Source organism: Cantharellus anzutake (genome assembly GCF_015039405.1).
Source record: "Cantharellus anzutake strain C23 chromosome Unknown EI90scaffold_23, whole genome shotgun sequence".
Taxonomy (NCBI): domain Eukaryota; kingdom Fungi; phylum Basidiomycota; class Agaricomycetes; order Cantharellales; family Hydnaceae; genus Cantharellus; species Cantharellus anzutake.
In genome coordinates, this window is record NW_024066973.1 from 723,340 (window position 1) to 748,425 (window position 25,086).

A 25,086-nucleotide genomic window follows, 5' to 3' on the forward strand; every position below is an offset into this window, starting at 1 on the left:
TTAGAAACACAGACGGTCGAGGGAAAATGAGGTGGGACAAGTATGCAGATGGAAATCCGTTGTGCGACGTGCGGCCACGAGCGCGACTTGAAGAAGGCGCAAAGGAAACGTTAGATATAATAAATGGGAGTGTCGCATATCCGGCCTTGTCGTGCTCCGCCGTGGTTTGAGACAAGTCAATGATAACCAGCCAGTTTGAACGAGTTTTCAGAAGAATTGTGGATGAGAAACAAGGATCGATGCGGTATTCCGCTGGAACACTCATTCAATGAAGCTTCCCCTCCAGTCTGCAGGGCCGCATCGTCGAGAGACCTTGCACGATAGAAAATGTCCTTTGACACTGACAGTGACAGCACGGCAACTGTATAGTATTTACATTTGTTTACGCGTCGAACATTGACTCAGCATAACAGACAGCTTCCCCAATTTGTGCACCACTTGGCGAAGGGAGCGTGAACTGGCCACGGCCCACCTAGGCCTGAAATCCGTATCGTTAATGGTACTTTTGTCAATCTCCGTTATGCGTTGGACTCGGACAAACTTGACCATCGTAATGGTAAACCCGCCCAATTCTCAAAGCAGCCCTCTTGCAAATATAGTCCTCAGATTCAGAAGACGTAGTGTCATTCGAGATTGACGGACTCTTCGGTTTAGGTGGAGGACGTCCAATACATGCTGATATCTGTTTGGCTCATGTACACACAAAGATGAATAGAAGACAACCCAAATATGACGTTCATCCCGTACGTTCGTGACCGATGGAAAGGGATTTCATGTACGGGAGTGGTGATGAACAGTCCGATGGAGTAGAACCAAGACGCAGGCCATTTAGACGTAAATGTAGTCTAACACGGGGAACATTTTGTGGTGTTGAAAAGGGACAGCGTCGTCAACCCAGATGCTCCAGCCTGGGTAAGCAGGTCAAACATTACGTCGTTGACGGGTTTCCAAAAAATCAGTTGATTAAATTCGGACGTGACATACGTAGGGATGGGGGAAAAAGAGAAATGGTTAGTCACAATGCGCAAAAACCAGTGGAGTTGGGACCAAGACATAGACATACTATTCCAAGCACACCGGTTTGAAGCACGAACTTCGTCACTCGATTTTTGTCGTCGTGCTCAAATCGACAGGTAACCTCAACGTCACGTTGAATCCCTTCGGGCTGCCAATGTTCCCCAAGTTCACCTCCCACAAATCTATACCACCAATACTGATTCCCTTCCCACCAGGGCCACTACCAAGGTTATGCAGACCCAATCCGCCATCTGCTCCAGGAACGGGGGCCACAGCCGGGATGGGAAGCCCCAAGAATGACACCCCGCGCTGTTCCAAAGAGAGCGTAGAATTGATGGTTGCTTTGGATGAAAGGGGATATGTGGAATGTCACGATGAACTCCTCACCGAGGTGGAGGATTTTTGTTGGGGCAGAAATGCTGTCGATTAGGGCGCAAGTTGAAGAGATAAGGAGGAAGATGAGTGAGAGGGCGGATGTGAGGGCGTGGATCTCCATAAGTGAAGCGAGGCGAGTAGATTGGATAAGGCTCTACAGGGATTGAATGTCGAGTGAGCAGTGAGAATAGATATAGTGGGTCGCCGAACCTAAAGGATGTACCAGTCAATGTCAGCGCTTTTCAAGCATAAACACGCTTGGCGCTCAATCCCTCTCGTGAACTTGGAGACGATGAACGTCCTAGTATCTAAAAGTACAAGCCCTTTATATCCCACGACGCACATGTATCTGAAATTTAGGGATCCACACAGTTAACGGTAACTTACATATCAAGATCGCGAATAAACTACAACACGCGTGGAATAGATTAGATATATTGCGCACAAGTAAGTTCCAAATGTGTGAACGGTCACCCCATTACTCGCTCTCTGCGATTGGCCAATGATGTAAACGTTGGTTTAGATTAGGCACCCCACCGTGATACCGAGATCAGGCTCGTGTTCTGGGCGAGAAAGTTGAACGAAGGGGTTCTACCGGCCGCGAAGAGCAGAGTAAGGCTGAACAAGCAAATGTGAGGCAACGCACTGTGGGAGAAAATCCACCGTGTTCATCGCCGCTTCGCCCAAGCCAAATGCCATTCCCACCCCTGCCCAAATGAGGAACGCCCTCATTAAGTCACGCTACGCCAGAGTGGTTACAAGTACATCTCCATTGGAGTAATGTGCATACGTATGTCCGGTGAAAAGTGGTATCGATCGTGTCCAGTAACTGAACTCCGAGAGAGAACGTAAACACAACTTGCATTGAACGTTCGTCCGCAGCTGGACAGCAAACAATATCGGGGCCGGATTGACGTCATACGGCGGCTGAGCAGAAGACCAACCAGTGCTGACCAAGACAATGTCGATTGGGCGGGGTGGAGCCCGCACGTCCGTCAGTAGAGGGGGCATACTCTTTCGCACCGACGACAGCTGCGATCACACCCCGGCCAGAAACCCTGTGACTCTACACTTCCCTGATTTCATTGTTTGGGTCGGGCCTTCATTTGTTACTGTAAGTGTCCATGGGGACCATATACAGAGCTCATTGTTGCGGGAGATTCGCTAAGGATCTGATTCAGGGCCGTTTGCGGGTGGAGCCAGGGAGCTTGGCCTTATGGTGATGCAGATCAGAATCATACAGTAAACAATAGCCAGTCTCCTTTCGGCTGCGCCGAAGCCGCATGCGAACTGACGTGACAGCCCGTGTAAAGTCACAGTGCATACTGGAATTAAGTTCGTACCCAGAAGCAAATGATCGGCTGGGCAGGTTACCAGCCTACGACGAGATAAGGATTTCTAAATGTGTCAGCGTGCACTGATCTAACACTTGTACGTACCAACTTGTCCTAGCTCCAGAGCAGATTCATGAACCTGAATGCAAATGAAACGGTGTAGGCCTGAGGCTGTGCTCATCCGTTGGTAACAGCAGCGTCACCCATGGGTTCTGGGAATGCTCAGGACAGGTATCAGGCACAGCGGCCGAGTGTAAGCTATCTTTGTCTAGCCCAGACCTTCACCTCGCATTCGAGTCAACGCCCAAAGTCGTTCAACTTCCTAGCAACAAGTTGGCTATCGCCATCATAGACCAGATACCTATATCCAGCATTGAACCATTTGGTGCCTGGTGTTGTTGGCGGAGCTGTTCAATGCATAGCTCGACTTGGAAACGAACTTGGCAATCAGCTTAGATGTAACACATCACTCGACAGTTTGGGTGCTCCGTCTCACAGGCACAGATACGGGGTTTTAAAATGATACATACACGCACACACACAGGGCACTGAAAAATGTTTGTGCCGCATAATAGGTTATTTACTGGTCCGCGATGGATGATTGTGTACATGACTGAAAATACTTCCACGCAGTGAACTGGCGCGCGTAGGCCTATCAGCTTTTTGTCCGTATAATTTTTCATGTCATGCACACATGCGCTGGGAGGACACTGGGGTGGCATACCATATCTGTGCATGTATTCGCATGCGTCGGCGCCGAATTGGCAGTGTTATGTATCGTTGGAGAGCCGCCTCCGTCATCAATTTGTGCATGCATTCTCTCTCTTGCGGATACTTCCCCGGGCGCACCACATGTGCACTCAATTGCGCCTGCCTGCTCTATCTTACCTACGATCTGTTACAGCTTCCCCTTCTCGTGATGGCCGAGCCAAACGCAACATATTTTGGCCACAATCCAATATCGTCTCGCCAGGAGTATTTTCATGATCAATGAGGGACCTTATTGCGGAAGCCGGCACTAGCACGAAACGGTCCAGCATGGCGCGTTACTTGCGCGTCGAAAGGAACCGTGAATGGGTCGTGATCCACCTGCTTGCGCCGATGACTCCCTTGAGTGGGTTCTTATGTCAATCCTTGTCGGATGAACTACGACCTGACACTTACGCTGGAGCGACCAATTCCTTTGCATTCGTTGTTCGACCTGGACAACACGAACTGAACCATTGCAATTGCAATCCGCCCGATTCCCCAGGGCCAATGTCAACCATTTTTGCAAACATTTTCAGAAGATATATTGTCGTCCGAGATCGATGATCTCCCCAGGTTTGGTTGTAGAGCAGTTCGGTCCATGTACAAACAAAAATGAATAGAAAAATGGACGGGAGTAAAACGAGCACTAGATCACTTATACACGAATGTGGTCCGGGGAATAATATCGATGAAACGCGTTAGAAATTTGTTGGGGTGGGCATCAGGAGCGTTAGGGAGACTTGATACTAATCGTAGTGTTGAAAAAAGACAGCGTTGTGAACCTAGATGCTCCCACCTGGGTAACCCGTCCCGAAATTACGTCATCGACGAGTTTGGTGGTTTAGATTTGAACGGAGGAATGAAAAGAAAAATCAAATCAAAATCAAAGTGGTTAGTCGCGATGCGCGAAAACTCAGTGAAAGACCAAGGCATACGTTTCCAAGCACACCAGTTTGAAGCACGACCTTCGTCACTCGATTTTTCGTCGTGCTCAAATCCACGGGTAACCTCAACGTCACGTTGAATCCCTTCGGACTACCAATGTTCCCCAAATTCGCCTCCCAGAGATCTATTCCACCAATGTCGATCCCAGATTTTCCCTTCCCGCTGGGTCCGCTAAAGAGGTTACGCAAACCCAATCCACCATCTGCACCAGGAACGGGGGCCACAGCCGGAATGGGGAGTCCCAAGAAGGATACTCCCAAGCCAGGAAAGGGTGCTATCCCGAAGAGAGCGTAGAATTGAAGATTGTTTTGGATGTAAGGAGTTGTGTGGAATGTCACGATGAACTTTTCACCTGGGTGAAGGATTTTTGTAGGTGCGGAAATGCTGTGGATCAGACTTCGAGCCGGGGAGATGAGAAGGAGTAAAACGAAAGAAAGGGTGGCTGTAAAGGTGGTAGTCCTCATTGTGAGATCAAGCAGAGTGGATTTTCGGGATGGATCTGGGTGGCTGAACTTTGTACTGGCACTTGTCAATTGTCAACACGCTTGGTGCTCAATCGCTCGAGTCAACTTGAGTCCGATAGTCCTTAAATGTATAAGCTTCTTATATCCCCCAACACACAGGAATATGAAATTTATAAATACGTACAAAAGCTGCAACGTCGTGCCTGTTTCTCAATTTGGACCCATGCTGCACTCTCCAGGGATCATGAGTCCACACAGTTACATAAATCAACACCGTGCGAGCTTGCAGCACTTATTAGGTACAGTAAGATCGCGAAATCGAAAGGGGCAACTAAATGAGCGTAGATTAGATAGATATACAAACGAATTCCAAATGTGTGTGGTCACCCGATTATCCACTCTGGCTTTTCTGTTGCGTTTGGCCAATGACGTGAACGCTAAGACAGGACACTTGTGGACCAGGCACCCCACCGATATTTGAGATCCCGATTTGTGTCCCGTCGAACGAATGGGTTACCCGGAGGAAATCCAGCTGTGATCAGAGCTTCATTGCTGTTTCGCCAGTCAATGCCATTCCAACTCCTGTCCGCTTCAGACATGGCCTTCATTAAATCGTTGAAGACGTGAATTTGAGTCCCACAGTGGTGACAAGCGATCCGGTATATCTAATTGAATTGCGGCTCGCTCCGAAAGAACGTCAATATAATTTGCATTCAAGTTTGTCGCGGATGCCGAAGTCTTCCACATAATATTACGAAGTCATAGAGGCAGGAGTCCTGCCTACCGAACGCTCCACGACACGACTCTGTGTATCCCTTCATTTATCGGCAACTATATCAAACCCATTCCAGCTTGCGTCACATCTTGTGTGACGGAGAAGGGACGCGATGTTTACCTCACTCATCGACGTCGCGCGGGCCCCACATCAGGTTCCGAAGTAAGCTCCCCAATCCATCATGACCTAATGCTATGGCCCCGATCCCACCTACTAGATCGATTTTAACATAGAGAGGCCAAGGCACTATATATAATTGATGGGATTTCCACCTCTACGTTAAAACGAATGTCATCCTGGGAAACTCCCACCTTCCGTCCTTGGCCAGCTGGCTGGCCTTTCTCCCCCAAGTTGCCCGATCCCGATCCCCCATCGTTCGTTTTCGTTCGGCTCACTTATCTGCCTGCCACACTCTCTGCACGTCCACCTGGCTATGCACCAAGGCATTTGTTAGTGTTTCAGGCAGCACGGTTTTCACGTTAGGACCACTCATTTTTCTAGTGCTTCGGTGGAACGAAGGTTCTCCATACATTCCTTTCCTCTCCACCATGATCCAAATCCGGAACCTGTCAGTTGATTCAAGATGATAAGCGCCCTAAGCTTTTGCAGTCCGTTCTTATTTATTTCCGCATTTACATGCCAGCCCATGTTCTAATTCTCATATACGGTCTAATCGACACCTGTGCTGGAGTTAGGTAGGTTTGTCGTGTCCAAGATCACACAGTAAACGACCCTGGCTTTTATATCCAGAACCCATGCATATACTCATTGGCATGCACCCCCACTCGCCGACCACGAGAACACAATTGTGTTTCGTCACTTGGCTAGTTATTTGTTCCTGGCCGATGCACCCATTGATAAACAGCTTATGCTTCTAATACGGCACACATCGACACCGTATCTGCCACGAGATTGGCATCCCATCATGGCTTTGTTCCTTCCTCCGCGTAGGACCCGCATTTATCCCATATATTGGGTACTGGTGAAATATGTGTTAGAGAGTAACATCGGGGCGGCGTAAAGAGCGATCTCAGGGCCCCGGTTACTCTCGGTGGTTGTTGTCCTCAGTGCTTGCAGTAGCGCTGGCGCTGCTGGCTCTCAAGGATTCGCTGCAATGCGGCCACAAGAGTACTTCTCCACCCTGGATGATGAAGCGAGAGTAACTTGTCAAATTTAGCCCATTCCTTCCGACGATGATGGAATGCACCAGTCCATCGTTCCCACTAGCGACTTATCTATATATCCTGATGTAAATATATGCATGAATACTTGAATGCCGGCGATTCTGGAGACAACAACGCGAACCGCCACACAACTGACTAGCAGTAAAAAAATCCTGGACGGGTACAGACGTGTTACACGATTTGGCTAATATCAACAACGATGGGGGCTCTCATACGACCCTGAACCAAAAATCGCGTCCCATCCTTGCTAGCATGAGGAAAGTAGACGAAATCGATACTCCCTATCACTCGATCTCCATACCATTCCTCTGGCCCATCATGGGGCCCCATACTGGGAAGGATTGGATGATATTCGATTGGGAGAATGAGTTTCAATGTATTATCAAGTAATAATTTCAGTTTAGTGGTCCCAACCACCCCTTGACCGGGAGGGAAAAGTCCTGGCCGTCGTGAGAATAGTAGGCTTCTCTGAGACAGTGACTCCAGCCACGATTTATCTGAATTGATCTTCACCCTAGAGCCCCGCGTATGAGAGATACCATCCTCCGTGTCCTCAATGACCCCACTGGTGATGTATGGGCGGTAGGGTGTTGTTCCAGTAACAAAAGCTTTAAATTCCGATAGGTGATGACGAATAATGAACTCGCGTGACTCTGTCGACCAAATGAAAGCCTGGTTCTGATCACAAGCGAGAACGTATTGTGCTTCAGGAGACAATTCAAGGGATAGGTCGTAAGGGTGCCGAGGTGGAGCAGTAATAGGTATAGAGCCAGGAGAGGAAAGAAGGTGAACGGATGGCTCCCCCCAAACATACAAGATCGACACACTTTCGTACCAGTAGGGACCAAGATGCCGTGGGAGTCGAATGATGAATGTCCCATTATCCGCTGCTGCAATGACAGAGGGATAATGCCCGCTGGGGAGCGTACCAAGCTTCAGGGGCTGCGAGCCATGGTCGAAGATGAATATATTCCCTTCATTATCTTCGGTAGCGATCCGGTGCCTACCAGAGATAAACTCGATCCACACTGGGGGACTGTACGAGTCACATTGGAATCGAGTGATGGAATGCTGCTGATCAATGTCAACAACTTCGATGCTACCATATCCGAAGCCGAGTGCAATATGACAACCATCTTTGGAGATTGCTGCAGAAGTCACCACACCTCCACGAATATCAGAATCATTAAATTCAATCTTATAATTTTGCTGCCCCCTCGGAAACCTCCTTAGGCTTGTCTTCATAATCTTCCGAGCACTGAGTGCATGCTTGCTTAATGGAATCAGATGACCAGCGAACTCTCCGGAAATGCTGAAAATCCGAACAGGATCAGAGAGATGACCGTACAATTTGAAGAGTGGAGATGAGGTTGGAGTGAAGGGAAGCATGGAGCGAAAAATGTGCCAAGGATAAAACGGATGGAAGTCCTCAGGTGACCGAGGCAGAGGAAGGGTGAAATCCGCGCCATTCACATATTTGTTCGCTCTCTCGGCCTCTCTTAATAATCGAGTTGAATTATAATTCTTCTTCTAGAGTGAAATGATGTTACATCATCAGACTCCATAGAGTACAAACTCACGTTAGATTGGAGGAACTTATCCGGTAACATGAATTCACCCTGCGACAGTACAATGGACCAAAGTAAGTTGTAGGTAAGGAAATGATCAAACTCCTGCCGCAGTTCGTTGAGATCTTGCAAGAACAACTTTGAAGAATCCAAGTGGCTGAACAAGTATTTGGCAGCATATTGCATATGTTCAGGTTGCTCCTTCCACCGGAATCTCATCCACTTCTTCACATCTCCTAAAGGACGATCGATGGGCATTGCTGATCCCCTTAGGATTCGAAGGAGCGGTAACCCTAGGAAATACCCATCTTTATCGTCGATAAAGAAAGTATCGTCAAGTGTGCCACTGACTCTAGGCCTTATGACGAACTCCTTCGCTGTTGCATGGTAAAATTTGGGCCGCCCTTGTCCTGTTGAAGGAAGATCGACGATTGAACTGATGGGTCTCAAAGTTGCATCGACTTCATCCTCCGTAATCCCCAAAAGCTGCGCAACGGAATGCAAACTCAATGGCACCCGGGCCACAGCAATCGTCCCCACTACAAGGCGGTAATTCTCAATCACATCTGGACGAACAGGCAGTGATTCCAGCGTATACGCCCGCCTCAGTATTCGCAGGTACTCCGAATTGAGATCAGTCGGCGCATCCAAGAGATTTCGGAAGTAATCAAACTCCGATTTGAGGGTGGCACCTCGTTGAGTCCGAGCGCAGACTTCACGTATGCGCATCGAGGCGATAGCAGGCAATTCACGACATGCTGAAACGAAAGTATTGAGATCCTCCTCCGATGGTTTCCATGATGATTCCGAGACGCGGATCTTCAGCCCATCATCTACCATGCAGCGTATAGTGTGAAAAGTTTCGCTCTTATTGATCATATCCATGTTTTCGCACGGAATGACATCGCCCCAAATTCTATCTCGAGTCTGAGCCCGAATAACTTGCGTCTCTGGACGGGAGCTGACTAGTACGACAAATGCCGAGGGTAGATCTTCAAGCATTATCACGAGCCTCATCAGAGATTCAAGCGCCTCTTGGTTCCCGCACTCGTCCAGTCCATCCAAGATGATGGCGAAATGATCCTCCCCTGACGAAAACATGTCCTTGATGCCACCCATAGGTTCAATGATCAGACCCCTCATTTGTTCTTCTAGAGGTAGACTCTGGACCATGGTAAGAGCCGGGTTCTGAAGCTGCTTGACAAGCAGAATTTCGTAGTCTGCACTGAAGTGTGCAAGCTGGTATGCAAGAGCGGAGGGAAACATTTCGATAGAATCAAGGCCAGTGCCTTTTCGGTTCTTATCCCAAAAGAATGACGCGGCAAGAGCATGTCGCTTGTCCAGAGTGGATGCGATACTTTTGCATATCGCCGTTTTCCCGGTGCCAGGAGAACCTCGCAGCCATACAAATCGGTTCTCGGCATTCCTTAGATAATTCAATAAAGAACTCTGCATCCTGGCCCGCGTGTCTGGAAGGCACTCTGATTTACTCGTAACGAACTTGTACCCGGCAGGAACCTGGCCCAATTTTGAGAGTTCGGCTGAATAACGATGATAAATCTTATGCCCGAAACCATCCACGGCAACATACACTTTGAGTATGACTTTATTGCCTGGACGAGTGTCAAAACCGTGGCCTCAGTCTGCAGTACACATCTCGATCAGCCAATAATTAATGCTTAAGGTGCTGAACAACGAACCGAGAATGACGAAACAGCCTTATTTATGCATGCCTTTACATCGTTTATGCTCTGGGTGACTTGCTTTGATAAAAACACCCTCTTGAGGCGACTTTGATTCTGTAGTGACTTCATTTGCTCAATCTGCTCCTCAAGAACACTGTGGAAGGGGATGTTTAATGCAAATAACCGAGAAAGAGGCTGGGGAGCGTACGAGTGGAAATCTTTGATCAGATCTGTCAGTTGCGGAGGGATGCTCCCTGTCCACAGCTGTAGTGGTCGCAAAATTGTAATATAAGCATTTTGAACCTCGTTGTCTAGGCCTTTGATATCTTTGCGATTGTTATCCACTGACTATACGGATCGCCAGCGACATGTTAGTATTGATTGTAAAAGCCCGAACTTTAATCCGAACCTCATAGACTTGGAGTAATATCAGGAGCAGGTCAGGGATCTGACCAAGATACGGAATAGGGGTTAGTTTGAGACCAGCCGAAGCGACTTGGAGAATGGTCGCTGCACCGCTAATGAATGATTTCTTTATATCCCCACCCGCGCTGGCAGACGATGACACTGGTTTCGACAAGGAAGGCACATCAATGCCTATGCTTGCATCCTGTAGCCTTGCAGGAAAGCTCGTAAAACTGCTGTGAGCACTGTCTGTTCTTGGTGTTGGGCGAGGGTTGTCAGTACTCCCTGGAGAGGAAGGGAGGGATAGCGACGATTCGGGATCGGCAAGGGACGGGTGGACAGATGTAGTAGAGCCCGAAGCCCAGGAGGGGGATACGTTTGATCGATAAATATGATTGGGATCAGAACTTTCACTACTGCTGGGCGGTGCAGTCACGCTCCCAGAACGCACTTGTCGCTTTGGCTCCCTACGGCTGCGGGAGCCGGACTGCGAGGTCCGTGTGGTATTAGGAGGCCTGAGGCGAGATCTAATCGAGTTATCGGGTGAGTTGTGGTGACTTTTGTTATGATCCTCTATTGGGGCGCTGTCGACAAGGACCAGGGGAACCTCGGAGGAAGTTGATGCTTGTGATGGTGCCTGCAGATTATTCTCGGGGGCAGGGCGCTTCGTTTCGGGGTGTTGAGAAGGATCCAACACCTTTTTGTTGCGGGGCATTACAGTAGAGCAGTAGTAGAGGTAAAGATCGCTCAACAGGGCTCACAGCCTATATGTCAATTCTCAACTGAAGGCGATGGTGTGGCGATGTTATCATACTACGGAACCAACACTGTTATGTGTTACCCTGTTTGGCAAAGCATTATTTTGGGAGAACCAGCGCTTGTTTAGACCCCTACCCTTGGCGCTCGTGGGAGCAGCCTGAAGTTTTGCAGGTTAAATATCCAGAATAGAACAAACAAACAAACCAGCGCTTGTTTGCCGGCGTGCCGCTACACGGGTTTAGACCACAGACATCATGCAAAGGTCATTGCTTGGTGCTCATTAGCACTGGATATTGGAGGCCCCCATATACTCCCCCGAGGGGGTAGCTATCAAGGACATGATAAAGTCCTGCCGGGATTTAGCTGAGGGATAATCGAAACTTGTAAGTGCACCATGAAGCCAACAACATAAGCACGGGATAATGAGGCGGGGAAGAAGCATTCAGTCCTCTCACATGATATACTGTGAGCTCTAGAGTGGAGGCAAAAAGGGGATTTACTACAATGCCTACGATACGCACTCAATCAAGAGAGGAAGTGAAGCAGTGTTATATAGAAACATGATGAAAATTCATCAGCCTTGCACACGCGAATTCTGTTCCGCACAACGCAAGGACAAGGACAGCTGAGACAGGCATGTCGACTTTTCATTCAGTCGCTGGTCAATGGTCATTGTGAGAGACGGTCGCTTGCACACTTGCTTTCGTTCAAGACACTGACGGTCGAGGAAAAATGCGGTGGGACAAGTAGGTGGTGCGACGTGTGGCCATGAGCCCAACTTGAAGAAGGTGCAAAGGAAACCAGTACATAGAATTGTGCCATATCCGATCCTGTTGTGCTCCACGCGTGGTTTGAGACAAGTCATGACAACCAGCCCATTTGAACGAACTTCCAGAAAAGGAAAAGCAGTGGATGAAAGGATCGATGCGGTATTCCGCTGGAATACTCGTTCGATGAGCTGAGGCTTCCCCTTCAGTGTGCGGGCCACATCGTCAAGCAGCACGGCAACTGTATTTACATTCGTTGACCTCGGAGTCCCCAGGGCCCAACTTGCACAACCACTTGTACTGAACAAACGCCTTGCAAGCTCGGCCAACAACTTCAGCCATCGTAATGGCAACCGAACCAATTCCCAAAGTAGCCCTCTTGCAAATATAGTTCCAAGATTCAGAATATAGGACGAAATGGAGGACTGGCGAGTTTATCGCTCAGTCCCGTTGTACATGAACTAGAGCAGATTGGACAATAATCGCCTAGCGAGTTTATCGCTGGTGTACAAGTATTTAATACATCCTTGTGCGAGATAGACATGAGATAACCAACTCACCTCAGTCCCGTTGTACGTGAACTGAGGGAAGGCTGGGTTGTCAAAAAATTAGGTTTTTATAGTCAGGCGCCATGAATGCGCACTGACTTTGGCACCAATGTCACCAAGAAAGGTAATAGGACGCCACATGACTCAATATCACCAAACGTGAGTTGGTTCATAATGTACGCCATAATACCAAGAATTCTAACACAGAAGACATATTATCGTTCGAGAGTAACGGACTCTTCGACTAGGTGGAGGACGTCCAATGCATGCTGAAATTTGGTTGGCTCATGTACGCACAAAGAATGAATAGAAGACAACCCAAATATAACGTTCATCCCCTACATTCGTGACCGATGGAAAGGGATTCCATGTACGGGAGCTGTGATGAATAATCGGATGGAGTAGATAGAACCAAGACGCAGGCCATTTAGACGCAAATGTAGTCCAACACGGAGAACATTATCGATGCAACACGTTGCCTTACTTAGAAATTTGCGGAGAGAATCAGGAGCGTTAGGGCGACTTGATCCTAATTGTGGTATTGAAAAACGACAGCGTCGTCAACCCAGATGCTCCAACCTGGGCAAGCAGGCCAAACATTACGTCGTTGACGAGTTTCCAAAAATCGGTTGATCGTAATATAAGTAGGAATGGGGAAGGAAAATAAAAGTGGTCAGTCACGATGCGGAAGTGGAGTTGGGACCAAGACATAGACATACCGTTCCAAGCACACCGGTTTGAAGCACAAACTTCGTCACTCGATTTTTCGTCGTGGTCAAATCGACAGGTAACCTCAACGTCACGTTGAATCCCTTCGGGCTACCAATGTTCCCCAAGTTCGCCTCCCACAAATCTATACCACCAATATCGATCCCCAATTTTCCCTTCCCGCCAGGGCCACTACCAAGGTTACGCAAACCCAATCCGCCATCTGCACCAGGAACGGGGGCCACAGCCGGGATGGGAAGTCCCAAGAACGACACCCCTAAGCCGGGGAAGGGCGCTATCCCGAAGAGGGCGTAGAATTGATGGTTGCTTTGGATGAAAGGGGATGTGTGGAATGTCACGATGAACTTTTCACCAGGGTGGAGAATTTTCGTTGGGGCAGAAATGCTGTCGATTAGGGCGCAAGTTGGAGAGATTAGGAGGAGGAAGATGAGGGAGAGGGCAGATGTGAGGCAGTGGATCTTCATTGTATGACTATCTTGGTGAAGCGAGGCGAGCGGATTGGATAAGTCCCTACTGGGATTGAATGTCAAGTGAGCAGTGAGAATAGATCCAGAAGCAGCTTTGGGTCGCCGAACCTAAAGGACGCACCAGATAGTGTCAGCGCTTGTCAACTATGAACACGCTCGGCGCTCAAGCACTCCCGTCAACCTGGAGATGAACGGCTTAGTACCTGAAAATACAAACTCTTTATATCCCACGATGCACATGCATCTGATATTTAGGTAAAAGCTGCAATGTGGTGCCTGCTTCTTGTTCTGGACCTGCACTGCGCTCTCCAGGAATCATGAGATCCACACAGTTGCGTATCAAGACCACGAATGGGGGAACTAACGTGATTACAACACAAGTGGAAGTAGATAGATGCACAAATGAGTTCCGAGTGATTATCCGCTCTCGGCACCCACCGTGATACCGAGATCAAACTAGTGTTCTGGGTGAGAAAGTCGAACGAAGGAGTTCTACCGAGCAAAGAGTAGAATAACGTTGAACGCGCAAATGTGAGGCAACGCATTGTGGGAGCGAATTCACTGTGTTCATCGCTGCCTCACTGAAGCCAAAAGACATTCCCACCCCTGCCCGCTTCAGACAAATGAGGAGTGCGCTCATTAAGTCGTTGAAGACGTAAAATTGAGAACCACGCTATGTCAGAGTAGTTACCATTTGAGAACAAAACCACATAACAGATTGTATCAGAGAGAACGTAAACACAATTTGCATTGGCCCGTAGCAGCTGGACAGCGAACGTAGATTGACGTGATGCGAACAAGCCGAATACAACCCGATCTGAGACAATGCCGGTTGGGCCGGGTGGAGCCCCCGTCCGCAGAGCATGCTCGTTCGCACCGATGACAGCACCCAGAAACCCTGGCTCTGTCACTCTACACCTCCCTGGTTCCATTATTCTTGTTGCATAGCATTATCGCTAAGGACGATCCTGTAGCACTGGAACCCCGTGCAGGGTCTACGAGTGAAGCTAGGGAACTTGGCTTATGGTGGTGCAGATCAGGAGCCACACAATAAACAATAGCCAGTCAACGTGTTCGGCACACCAGTATCATCGATATAAGGAGCTAGCTTATAGCGGAAACTAACAACCAGGCATGGCTGCACGCGGAGCCTCCCATAAATGGGGTACTTTCGGCTGCGCCGAAGCCACATGCGAGCTGACAGCCTGTGTAAAGTCACAGTGCATACTGGAAGTTCGTACCCAGAAATAAATGGTTCGGCGACGGAGCCACGATCGATCGGATCAGGATGTACAACATAAGGAAAGACCCCAGCATGGCGATCGAACGTGCCAGTGTGCACACTTGTAACTAGCACTTGTACGTACCAACTTATCCTATAGGGGTTGAGTGACGAATGAAACTGGGCCTGAGGCTGTGCTGAGCAATACATAATACTGCAGCCATCTCGGGGAAGGCTCAGGACGGGTGTGAGGCACAGCGGTCGAGTGTGAGCTGTCTTTGCACACAGTGGCGCCCTCACCTCGCATTTGACTCTCAACGCTCAAAATTGTCGGCATAATGTCCGTCCACAACAACGCCTCGCTCCTCTTTTCCTCCTTATGAGTATCAACTTTAGCCATCATAGGCCACATCCAGCATTGAACGATTTGGTGCCTTATGCTGTTGGCGGAGTTGTTAAATGCATAGCTCAGTCTGGAGATAAGCCTAGGCAACCAGCTTAGTAGATGACGTGACGCGTCACTCGATAGTTAGGCACAGCGCTGAGAAATGTCTGTGCTGCATAACAGATTATTGGCTGGCCCGCGATAGATGATTGCGTACACAACTGAAAATACTTCCACGCAGTAAACTGGCTGGCCTAGCCTCATACTAGCCCTACCAGCTTTTTGTCTTATATCATGCCATGCGTATATGGAGAACGCTGGGCGAAATATATACTGTAGTATGTTTATGCGTCAGCACCGAATTGGCAGTGTTGTCCTTGGATAGCAGCCTCCGTCATCAATTGTGCATTCATTCTCTCCCTTGCGGATACCTCTTTGGGCGCACCAAATGTGCACTCAATCGTACGTGGCTGACCTGCCTGCTCTATCTTACCTACGATCCATTTCAGCTTCCCCTTCTCATGATGGCCGAGCTAAACGCAACATTGCTCCCAGATCCGTTTTAGCCACTCTTCAATATCCCGATCTCGCGTCTTGCCAGAGTATTCTCATGATCAATGAGAGACTTTATCGCGGAAGGCAGCACTAGTATGAAACGGCCCACTATGTCGCTACTTGCACGCCGAAAAGAAGCATGAATGGGTCGTGATCCACCCGTTTCACCTGCCCCTTAAGCGGGTTCTTATGTCAATCCAACGTTATGTGTCAGATGAACTACGACCTGAGTTGGAGCGACCGATTCATTTGCACGAACAATACAATCGTGTTCCATCATTTGCCAATCGTTTGTTCCTATCCGATGCATTCATTGACAAACAGCCCATGATTCTAATACGGCACATCTCGGCACCATCTCTACCACGAGATTAGCATCCTGTCATGCCTTTGTTTCTTCCTCCACCCTCCAAAGAGTAGGACTCGTGATTTTCATTTTTCCAGCTTACCCCATATATCGAGTACTAGTGAAATATATGCTAGGGTGCAATATCGAGGCGGCGTAAAAAGCAATCTTCAGACCACGGTTGCTCTCATTGCCGTCGCAAGGCGATTGTCGTCAACGATTGCAGTAACATAACACTCGACAAGGGTGACGGTCTCTCAGATTTAATGTGGTGCTGCTGAGCCTCAAAGGCTCGCTGCAATGCAACCAGAAGATTACTTCTCCACCCTGGGATGATCATGCAAGAGTGATTTGTTGATTTAGCCTAATGTTCCTCCCGACGATGTTGAAATGTGCCGGTCCATCGTCCTCATTGGTGTACGCAGAGACTATCTATATGATGTGCATATTTTAACGCCATGTGAAGACTGCTATCCCTGAAATAACTACAATGCAAACTGTCGCCCAGCTGACTAACAACAACAAAGAGAGCAGGCCATGGACATGTAGAGGTGCTAAATTTGGCTAATATCAACAACAATTGGTGCTTTCATACGGCCCTGAGCCAAGAATCGTGTCCCGTCCTTGTTAACACGGGGAAAATAGATGAAACCTTCATCCCCTATCACTCGATCTCCATACCATTCTTCTGGCTCATCAAGGGGCCCCATAATAAGAGTGATTGGACGAAATTGGATTGGGAGAATGAGTTTCAATGTATTGTTGAGCAATAACTTCAGTTTAGGGATGCTGACCAGCTCTCGACGAACTTTACTGCGACGGAGACGTCTTTTCACTGGTGAAGCTCTTCGCTGTCGTGAGAGTTGTATGCTTCTATGAGACAGCGACTCCAGCCACGATGTATCTGAATCAAACTTCACCCCAGAGACCCTTGTATGAGGGATAGCATCCTCCAAGTCCTCAATGGCCCCACTGGTAATGTATGGGTGGTGTGACGTTATGCCTGTAACAAAAGCTCCAAAATCTGGTAGGTGATGATGAATAATGAACTCGCGTGACGCCGTCAACCAAATGAAAGCCTGGTTCTGATCACAAGCAATAACGTATCGTGCTCCAGGAGACAATCCAAGCGAGAGGCCGTAAGAGTGGCGAGTAGGGGTAGGAGTAGGGGTAGGAGTAGGGATAGAACCAGGAGAGGAAAGAAGGTGGATGGATGGCTCCCCTGAAACATACAGGATCGACACGCCTTCATACCAGTTGGGATCGTGATGCCGCGGCAGTCGTACAATGAATGATCCATTGTCCGCTGCCACAGTGACAGAGGGAGAATGCCCACTGGGGAGCGTACCAAGTTTCAGAGGCTGTGAACCATCGTTGAAGATGAATACATTCCCTTCATTATCTTCGGTAGCGATCCGGTGCCTACCGGAGATAAACTCGATCCACACTGGGGGACTGCATGAGCCACTTTGGAATCGAGTGATGGAATGCTGTTGATCAATGTCAACAACTTCGACGTCACCACTTCCAAAGCCGAGTGCAATATGGTGGCCATCTTTGGAGATTGCTGCAGAAGTCACTGTGCCATCACGAATATCAGGATCAAGAAATTCAGCCTTGTAACCCTGCTGCTCCTTTGGCATCCTGCTTAGCTTTGCCTCCATAATCTTCCGAGTATTGAGTGCCTGCTCACTTAATGGAATCAGATGACCAGCAAACTCTCCGGAAATGCTAAAAATCTGAACAGGATCAGAGAGATGACTGTACAATTTGAAGAGTGGAGATGAGGTTGGAGTGAAGGGAAGCATGGAGCGAAAAATGTGCCAAGGATAAATCAAACAGACAACTTTAGTTTTAAAGCGGCTGGGGTGGACAGTTATGGGACCTGGGGTTTCCTGCTCACGATATTGGTCAACTACATATTTGTTGGCTTTCTCGGCTTCTCTTAATAGTTGAGTTGAATTGTAATCATTGTTCTAGAGTGAAATGATGTCACAACATTCAAATTATCAGAATCCATTAAGTATAAACTCACGTTAGAAGGAAGGAACTTATCCAGCAACTTGAATTCACCCTGCGACAGTACGATGAACCAAAGTAAGTTATGGGTAAGGAAGTGATCAAACTCCTGCCGCAGTTCATTGGGGACTCGCGAGAACAGCTTTGAAGAATCCAAGTGGCTGAACAAGTATTTGACAGCATATCGGATATGTTCGGGTTGCCCCTTCCACTGAAATTTCATCCACATCTTCTCATCCCCCAAAGGACGATCAGTGGGCATCACTAATCCCCTTAGAAATCGAAGGAGCGGTAACCCCAGGAAATACCCATCCTTATCATCAATAAAGAAAGGATGGTCATGCATGCCACTGATTGGATGCTCCATGATGAACTCCTTCGCTGTTGCATGATAAAATTTGGGCAGCCCTTCTCCCGTTGAAGGAAGATCAATGATTGAACTGATTGGTCTCAAGGTTGCATAGACTTCGTCCTCCGTAATTCCCAAAAGCTGCGCAATGGAATTCAAACTCAACGGTTCCTGCGCCACAGCAATCATCCCCACTACAAGGCGGTAATTTCTAATCACGGCTGGACGGAAAGGCAGTGATTCCAGCATATAGGATCGCCACAGAATTCGCAGGTACTCCGAATTGAGGTCAGTTGGTGCATCCATGAGATCTCGGAAGTAATCGAACTCCGATTTGAGGGTGGCACCTCGTTTAGTCCGAGCGCAGACTTCACGTATGCGCATCGAGGCCATAACAGGTAATTCGCGACATGATGAAGCGAAAGCATAAAGATCTTCTCCTGAGGGTTTCCACAGTGATTCGGAGATGCAGTCCTTAAGCCCCTCATCTACCATGCGGCATATTGTGTGAAAAGTCTCACTCTTGTTGATCATATCGGTGTCTTCGCATGGAATGACGTAACCCATCGATTGAGCTCGAGCCCAAGCCCGAACAACCTGCGACTCCGGTCGACAGCTGACCAACAAGGCAAATGAGGAGGGTAGGTCGTGAAGCTGTAGCACGAGCTTCATTAAAGTATCAAATGCCTCAGGACTCCCACACTCGTCTAGGCCGTCTAGAATGATAATGAAGCGATCCTTGCCAGAAGGCAGCATTTCTATCACATCGCGCATTGGTTCGATGATCAGAGCGCTCATTTGTTTATCCAGTGGAAGGCTCTTGACAAAGACTAAAGATGGCTGCCGGAGGTGTCTGACAAGCGACATCTTGAAGTCCTCATTGAAGACTGCAAGTTGGTGTGCAAGGGTGGAAGGGAAGTGTTCAATGGAATCGAGGCCCGTTCCTGCTTGGTTCTTATCCCAGAAGAACGACGCCGCCAGGGCAGCCTGGCCGTTGAGGGCGGATGCAACGCTCATACAAATTGCTGTCTTCCCAGTACCGGGAGGTCCACGCAACCAGATGAAGCGATTCTCGGGAACCTTGAGATGCTCCAGCAGCGATGTTTGTATCTGGACCCGCGTCCGTTCGAGACATTCCGACTTGCTCTTGACATACATGTATTCGGCAGCGACTGGCCCGAGTCTCGAAAGTTCATCTGAAGGTTGGGTTCAATAGGAAGTTCAACTGCATGTACAGGAAACATACACTGCACAGACAAACGTTCAGTACGAAGTAGAATTAAAGTTGATATTCTTAGCTGGAGAGAACGGTCAAGTTCCAGACACCCCAATAACACGAAAGTTGACAAACCTGGGAACGAGAAATAGCATCCTTCAGGCAGCCCTTCATGCCACTTATTTGCTGTGTTATGTCAGGCGCTTGGATAGCCCTCGTTGGCAGATTTTTTCGCTGGGTTAATTCAATTTCCTCTACTTGTTTCTTCAAGGCTCTACATGAACACATTAGGATGGGCAAATAAGAATACGGCGAGAAACTTACGCATGGAAATCCCGTGTTAGATTTTCCAGTTCGGGGGGAACCTCGCCGGTCCATTCCCGGAGGGGCTGAAACACCGAGTCGTGCACTTGCTGGATCACAACGTACAACTTTTCCATGTCTTCAGCGTTTCCGGTGACATTCTGGGTTGCCGTACAATATCAGAGGCATTGGTGCGATCACCAAAGGAGCTCAGGATGCCGTGCACACCTCGTAGGTATTTATCCACGCCAGGAGCGTGTTCGGAATCTGATCGAGATTGGGTATAGGCGCGAGTTTAAGAGCGGTGGAAGAAGTTTGAAGGAGAAGTTTAATAGCATTCATGATGGTCTTCTTCTGGTCACCATGTGAGCGGGTTCCCGCCGCCGGTGCTGCTGGACCTGGTAAAGACTCCACGCCCAATGAACAGCCATCGCTATCGCCTGTGGACCCCGGCTGCTCGAAGGACGCAGCACTCGTTTCGTAGATGGCTGGTGGGTTGGACCTTGAAGGGGTATTATTATTAACATTCTCTTTAGAACGGAGGGAAGAGAGCGATAGCCGCGAGTTATCAGGAGACGGCTGCAGGGACGCGCTCCCCGTGGACTGTTTGGGGCGTCGTGTAGTTGATTTGTCGTTGGGACTGGGACTTCGCCATCTTAGGACCCATCGAGCAAATCGATCTCGGAGAGATGAGGGCGGCGGCATAGACATGGATGCCAGAGAAACAGCACGAGACCCAACCTCTCCATCCGTTACCTGGGGACTGGTCATAACAATCCTGGGCAAGGACCTCGAGGTGTGCAATGGTTGCGGATCAGGGAGAGAGGGCTCAGGAGGGGACTTTGCATTCGAACGCCAAGAGGAAAATAGCAACAGGTTTTTGCGACGCATCACAGTAGTGTGGAAGACAGCACAGGAGCGGGGGAATGAAGCCGCGGAGAGGCGCTCAATCCTCTCACACGATGTTCAAACGACAAGTAATTTGAAATATGCACCATGCACACTCAATGGGGAAGAGCAAACGAAGCAGGAGTGTTGTTATTGTCTTTTCTGGAACCATGAAACTGCGCTCCGCAGGGCGCCAGGAACAACCCATCCAATCGCTGGCCGTTGAAAAAGTTATGAGACCGTGACATTGTATGTTTGTGAGAGATACAAACAATCGAGGGTGGGACAATTAGATGGAGGTTCGATGTGTGATGTGTGGGTGCGGTTTTGCCAGTGAGACAAGCTTGATCAGAAAAACTATAAGCGGGGTACATATGCCGCTGAACCACTCGGCGGACGAGGCTTCTCCTGCGCATAACGATTTGAGCCCTGAGGCTGTGCTCATCCAGAGAGCAATACATCAACCATGGGTTCTGGGATGGTTCAGGACAGGGATCAGGTACAGCGGTCGAGTGTAAGCTATCTTTGCCTAACCCAGTGGCACCCTCACCTCGCGTTTGAGCCTCAACGCTCAAAGTCGTCAACATGGGTTCTTCCACAACAACTTCCTCGCATCGCTCCTCTTCCTCCTCAATTTGGCTTTCGCAATAACGATTTGGTAGAACCTGCGGAGCTCTTGAATGCATAGCTCGATCTGGGGATACACCTGGCAACCAGCATAGATCTTACGCATCACTCGACAGTTGGGTAGAGCACTGGAAATTGTCTGTGCCAGATTATTGGCTGACCTGGGCCTACTAGCTGTTTATCTGTATAATTCTTCACGCCATGCACGCATGTGCTGTGAGGGGAACACTGGGATGACATACCGTATCTATGTATGCATGCGTATGCGTCGGCGCCGAATTGGCAGCGTTGTCTTTGGAGAGCAATTCCCGTCATCAATTGCGCATGCATTCTCTCCCCTTTGGATACTCCTCTGGGCGCACCACATGTGCACTCAACTGTACGCTGCCTGCCTACTCTATCTTACCTACGATCTGCTACAGCTTCCCCTTCTCATGATGACCGAGCCAAACGCAACATTGCTCCCAGATCCGTTTCAGCCACCATCCAATATTCTGATTTTGCGTCCCGATAGGATGATTAATGAGGGACTTTATCGCCGAAGGCGGCACTAACATGAAATAGCCTACTTGCGCGCCGAAAGGAACCATGAATGGGTCGTTGTTATCCGCCCCGCTGCACCGGTGACCTCCTTGAGCGAGTTCTTATACTTATGTTGATCGTACGTTATGTGTTGGATGAACTGTGACCTGACACTTACGCTGGAGCACCCGATTCACAGCGGTAAACCATTGTACTTGTAATCCGCCCCCATTTTTTCCCTCAGGTTCGGCGGTAGGACGTCCAAAGCCTGCCCGAGATCTTGTTCGCGGTCCCATGTACAGACAAACAAAAAATGAATAAAAGAACAACCGATCCGATGGAGGGGAATTTACATAATGTACAGGAGCTGTGATATATACATAATCGGATGTTGTATGTAGAATGGGGCTGGTAAGTAGAACCAAAAACAAGCACTTGGGCAATTTACATATAGTTTCAGGGAAACGCCGTCCATGAAACGCGTTAGGGTAGGCATCAGGAGGGGGGTTAGGGAGCCTTGATGTTGATCGTAGTGTTGAAGAAGGACAGCGTCGTCAACCCAGATGCTCCCACCTAGGTAAGCCGATCCAAAAAAAAAAAAAGGTCGTCGACGAGTTTTCAGGAATCGATCGTTTAGATTTGGAAAGGAGTGAAAGGGATCAAAATCAAAAGTGGTTAGTCACAATTGCGCGAAAAAGACCAAGGGGGGAGGGGGGGCATACCATTCCTAGCACACCGGTTTGAAGCACAACCTTCTTCACTCGATTTTTCGTACCCAAAATCAAATCCACAGGTAACCTCAACGTCACGTTGAATCCCTTCAAACTTCCAACGTTCCCTAAATTCGCCTCCCAAAGATCTATACCACCAATATCGATCCCCGCTTTCCCCTTCCCGCTAGGTCCACTGAAAAGGTTACGCAACCCTAATCCGCCATCTGCACCAGGAACGGGAGCTACGGCTGGAATGGGAAGTCCTAAGAAGGATACGGCAGGGGCTGGGAAGGACCCTATACCGAAGAGAGCGTAGAATTGATGGTTGCTTTGGATGTAAGGGGTTGTGTGGAATGTCACGATGAACCTTTCACCTGGGTGGAGAACTTTTGTGGGTGCGGAGATGCTGTGGATTAGGCTTTGAGCTTGGGAGATGAGAAGGAGAAAGATGAGGGAAAAGGTGGTGGTCGTAAAGGTGCTAGTCCTCATTGTGTGATTTTATCCTGGCGAAGCGGAGAGTGGGATGGGTTTGGAAAGTATCAGTTTGGGGTGGCTGAATCGATCTAAAGAACTCCGTACCAGTCAATTATTCGTCGGCAACTTGTCGATTATCAACACGCTTGGCGCTCAGTCAACTTGAAGACGATGAACGTTCTAACTATAGTGTAAGCCTTTTATATTCCACATAAATTTGAAAATAGATATACGTACAAAAGCTGCAACGTCGTCCGCGTTACCTTTGCTTCTCAAATAATCTGGACCCGCGGGTACGACTCCTGCCAGGAATCATGAGATCCACACAGTTACATAAAATCAAGGCTTAAATTAGGCAGCACGCAACAAACGAGACCCAACGCTCTGGGGCAAGTGGCCGATGATGTAAATGCTAGTAGTGGATTGCTCAGATCAGGCACACCAGAAGATCAGATTTGTGTTCTGGGCGAGAGCCGTCGAGATCTACCGGCTGCGAAGAGTGAAGCCAATTGGACATGCGAATGTGAAGGCAAACCCATGCACTGCCGGAGGAACCTCAAGGGCTTCATCGCTGCTTCACCCAAAAGCCAAATTAATGCCATTCCCCAACCCTGTCCGCTTCAGCCATGCATGGCCTTCATTAAGTCGTTGAAGACGTAAACTTAGAGAGAGGTAACAACAAGCACACATCTCCATTTGAGTGCAAAACCACATGAGCAACGATCCTGATTATACCGTCCAGTGATGGGATAGTATGTAATTCAATCGGCAGATAGGCACCGATCAGTAACTCCGAGAAAACGTAAAAATAACAGTTTTGCAATATTGAATGTTTGTCCACAAGCGCTTATCGGTTGCACCGATCTCGATCTAAGAACAATGCCGGTGGGGCTCCACGTCCGAACGTCCGCCCGGAGAGAAGCATGGCTCCTAATTTGCATCGATAACAGTGGATTGCGAATGCAAGTGACTACACCCCCTAAACCCGGTCAGAAGCCCTGTAACTCTACAGTACTTCCCTATAGTTGGACCAGGGGCCTTCGCTTATCATAGTAAGCGTAGTAGTGGCTATGGGAACTCTATACAGAGCTCATTCCTGTTGCGTAGCATTCTTGCTAAGACTAGAACCCCGTGGCAACAGCAGGGTCGACGATCCCAAGGGCCATCACGACTAAGGGTCACTCCTGCTCCAGGGAGCTTTGACTTTTGGTAATGAATGAAGATCAGGCGTCATAACAGCAGACAGATGATAACGCGTTTCATGGCGCCACGGTCGTGCGAAAATGGAGTACACAAGCTCGCTGTGGCGGAAACTGCCAGGGAACTGCACCGCCATGGGTGCACATGGAGCCCTCCTTCGTAAGTTCAATTCGGATCCCAGGTGCACGTGGATGACCGATGTATAATGACGAGATAAATACTTATATCTGATCTCAGTGCAGCGGGGCGACCGCGCCAGCCGTTCACTTTAATTGAGACGCCGCTGTGATTTAATTTGGGACGTACATAACTAGCTTGCCACTTGGCTGTACGTGCCAACTTGTTCCCCAGGGGTACATACGATCACTTGACATGCCAGTGTGCGCGCCTGGGCTGAAACCCTTGGGTAAAATCACCTCTGTCTATATATATGTGAAGCCTAGAATATTACCGCCACAAAGTGGCTACTGAGCGCCTGTGCTCACTCACGTACGT

At 48.8% G+C, this 25,086-nt stretch overlaps 10 protein-coding genes across 10 annotated transcripts; 2 read left to right on the forward strand and 8 right to left on the reverse strand.

The window, feature by feature from the left end:
* Positions 1-394: 394 nt before the first annotated feature.
* On the forward strand, positions 395-1,519 carry EI90DRAFT_3057928 (uncharacterized protein). Its single transcript, XM_039060327.1, has 2 exons — positions 395-908; positions 1,064-1,519. Exons 1-2 carry the CDS (start codon positions 759-761, stop codon positions 1,445-1,447), a joined length of 534 nt encoding a protein of 177 aa, XP_038916131.1. The 5' UTR covers positions 395-758; the 3' UTR covers positions 1,448-1,519.
* A 2,604-nt stretch (positions 1,520-4,123) lies between these two features.
* Positions 4,124-4,969, reverse strand: EI90DRAFT_1021405 (uncharacterized protein). The gene is made up of 2 exons (XM_039051399.1): positions 4,412-4,969; positions 4,124-4,272 (listed from the first exon to the last, which is right to left on the reverse strand). Exons 1-2 carry the CDS (start codon positions 4,883-4,885, stop codon positions 4,207-4,209), a joined length of 540 nt encoding a protein of 179 aa, XP_038916132.1. The 5' UTR covers positions 4,886-4,969; the 3' UTR covers positions 4,124-4,206.
* Positions 4,970-6,612: 1,643 nt separating this feature from the next.
* EI90DRAFT_1022305 (uncharacterized protein) lies at positions 6,613-8,304 on the reverse strand. The gene is made up of 3 exons (XM_039051403.1): positions 7,852-8,304; positions 7,672-7,786; positions 6,613-7,548 (listed from the first exon to the last, which is right to left on the reverse strand). The coding sequence occupies exons 1-3, from the start codon at positions 7,978-7,980 to the stop codon at positions 7,016-7,018; spliced, it is 777 nt and encodes a 258-aa protein (XP_038916133.1). The 5' UTR covers positions 7,981-8,304; the 3' UTR covers positions 6,613-7,015.
* A 1,155-nt stretch (positions 8,305-9,459) lies between these two features.
* Positions 9,460-9,867, reverse strand: EI90DRAFT_2920282 (uncharacterized protein; the record flags this gene model as incomplete). Its single annotated transcript, XM_039054735.1, has 1 exon — positions 9,460-9,867. A coding segment is annotated over one exon (408 nt), but the record flags the coding sequence as incomplete, so codon positions are not given.
* Positions 9,868-10,378: 511 nt separating this feature from the next.
* EI90DRAFT_1022373 (uncharacterized protein) lies at positions 10,379-11,514 on the reverse strand. Its single transcript, XM_039051404.1, has 4 exons — positions 11,397-11,514; positions 10,614-11,344; positions 10,507-10,545; positions 10,379-10,445 (listed from the first exon to the last, which is right to left on the reverse strand). The coding sequence occupies exons 2-3, from the start codon at positions 11,215-11,217 to the stop codon at positions 10,538-10,540; spliced, it is 612 nt and encodes a 203-aa protein (XP_038916135.1). The 5' UTR covers positions 11,218-11,344; positions 11,397-11,514; the 3' UTR covers positions 10,379-10,445; positions 10,507-10,537.
* A 321-nt stretch (positions 11,515-11,835) lies between these two features.
* Positions 11,836-13,769, reverse strand: EI90DRAFT_3016424 (uncharacterized protein; the record flags this gene model as incomplete). The annotated part of the gene is made up of 6 exons (XM_039056987.1): positions 11,836-12,231; positions 12,290-12,406; positions 12,589-12,609; positions 12,672-12,774; positions 12,814-12,845; positions 13,296-13,769. The coding sequence occupies 6 exons, from the start codon at positions 13,767-13,769 to the stop codon at positions 11,836-11,838; spliced, it is 1,143 nt and encodes a 380-aa protein (XP_038916136.1).
* Positions 13,770-17,784: 4,015 nt separating this feature from the next.
* On the reverse strand, positions 17,785-20,477 carry EI90DRAFT_1022137 (uncharacterized protein). Its single transcript, XM_039051401.1, has 7 exons — positions 20,189-20,477; positions 20,000-20,138; positions 19,895-19,946; positions 18,316-19,844; positions 18,184-18,256; positions 17,974-18,041; positions 17,785-17,914 (listed from the first exon to the last, which is right to left on the reverse strand). Exons 1-6 carry the CDS (start codon positions 20,302-20,304, stop codon positions 17,983-17,985), a joined length of 1,968 nt encoding a protein of 655 aa, XP_038916137.1. The 5' UTR covers positions 20,305-20,477; the 3' UTR covers positions 17,785-17,914; positions 17,974-17,982.
* On the reverse strand, positions 19,995-21,203 carry EI90DRAFT_1022248 (uncharacterized protein). The gene is made up of 2 exons (XM_039051402.1): positions 20,189-21,203; positions 19,995-20,138 (listed from the first exon to the last, which is right to left on the reverse strand). Exon 1 carries the CDS (start codon positions 21,056-21,058, stop codon positions 20,378-20,380), a length of 681 nt encoding a protein of 226 aa, XP_038916138.1. The 5' UTR covers positions 21,059-21,203; the 3' UTR covers positions 19,995-20,138; positions 20,189-20,377.
* Positions 21,204-22,310, forward strand: EI90DRAFT_1021947 (uncharacterized protein). The gene is made up of 3 exons (XM_039051400.1): positions 21,204-21,569; positions 21,718-21,797; positions 21,857-22,310. The coding sequence occupies exons 1-3, from the start codon at positions 21,349-21,351 to the stop codon at positions 22,234-22,236; spliced, it is 681 nt and encodes a 226-aa protein (XP_038916139.1). The 5' UTR covers positions 21,204-21,348; the 3' UTR covers positions 22,237-22,310.
* A 401-nt stretch (positions 22,311-22,711) lies between these two features.
* Positions 22,712-23,406, reverse strand: EI90DRAFT_3016426 (uncharacterized protein; the record flags this gene model as incomplete). The annotated part of the gene is made up of 2 exons (XM_039056988.1): positions 22,712-22,777; positions 22,927-23,406. The coding sequence occupies 2 exons, from the start codon at positions 23,404-23,406 to the stop codon at positions 22,712-22,714; spliced, it is 546 nt and encodes a 181-aa protein (XP_038916140.1).
* Between the last annotated feature and the right edge of the window lie 1,680 nt (positions 23,407-25,086).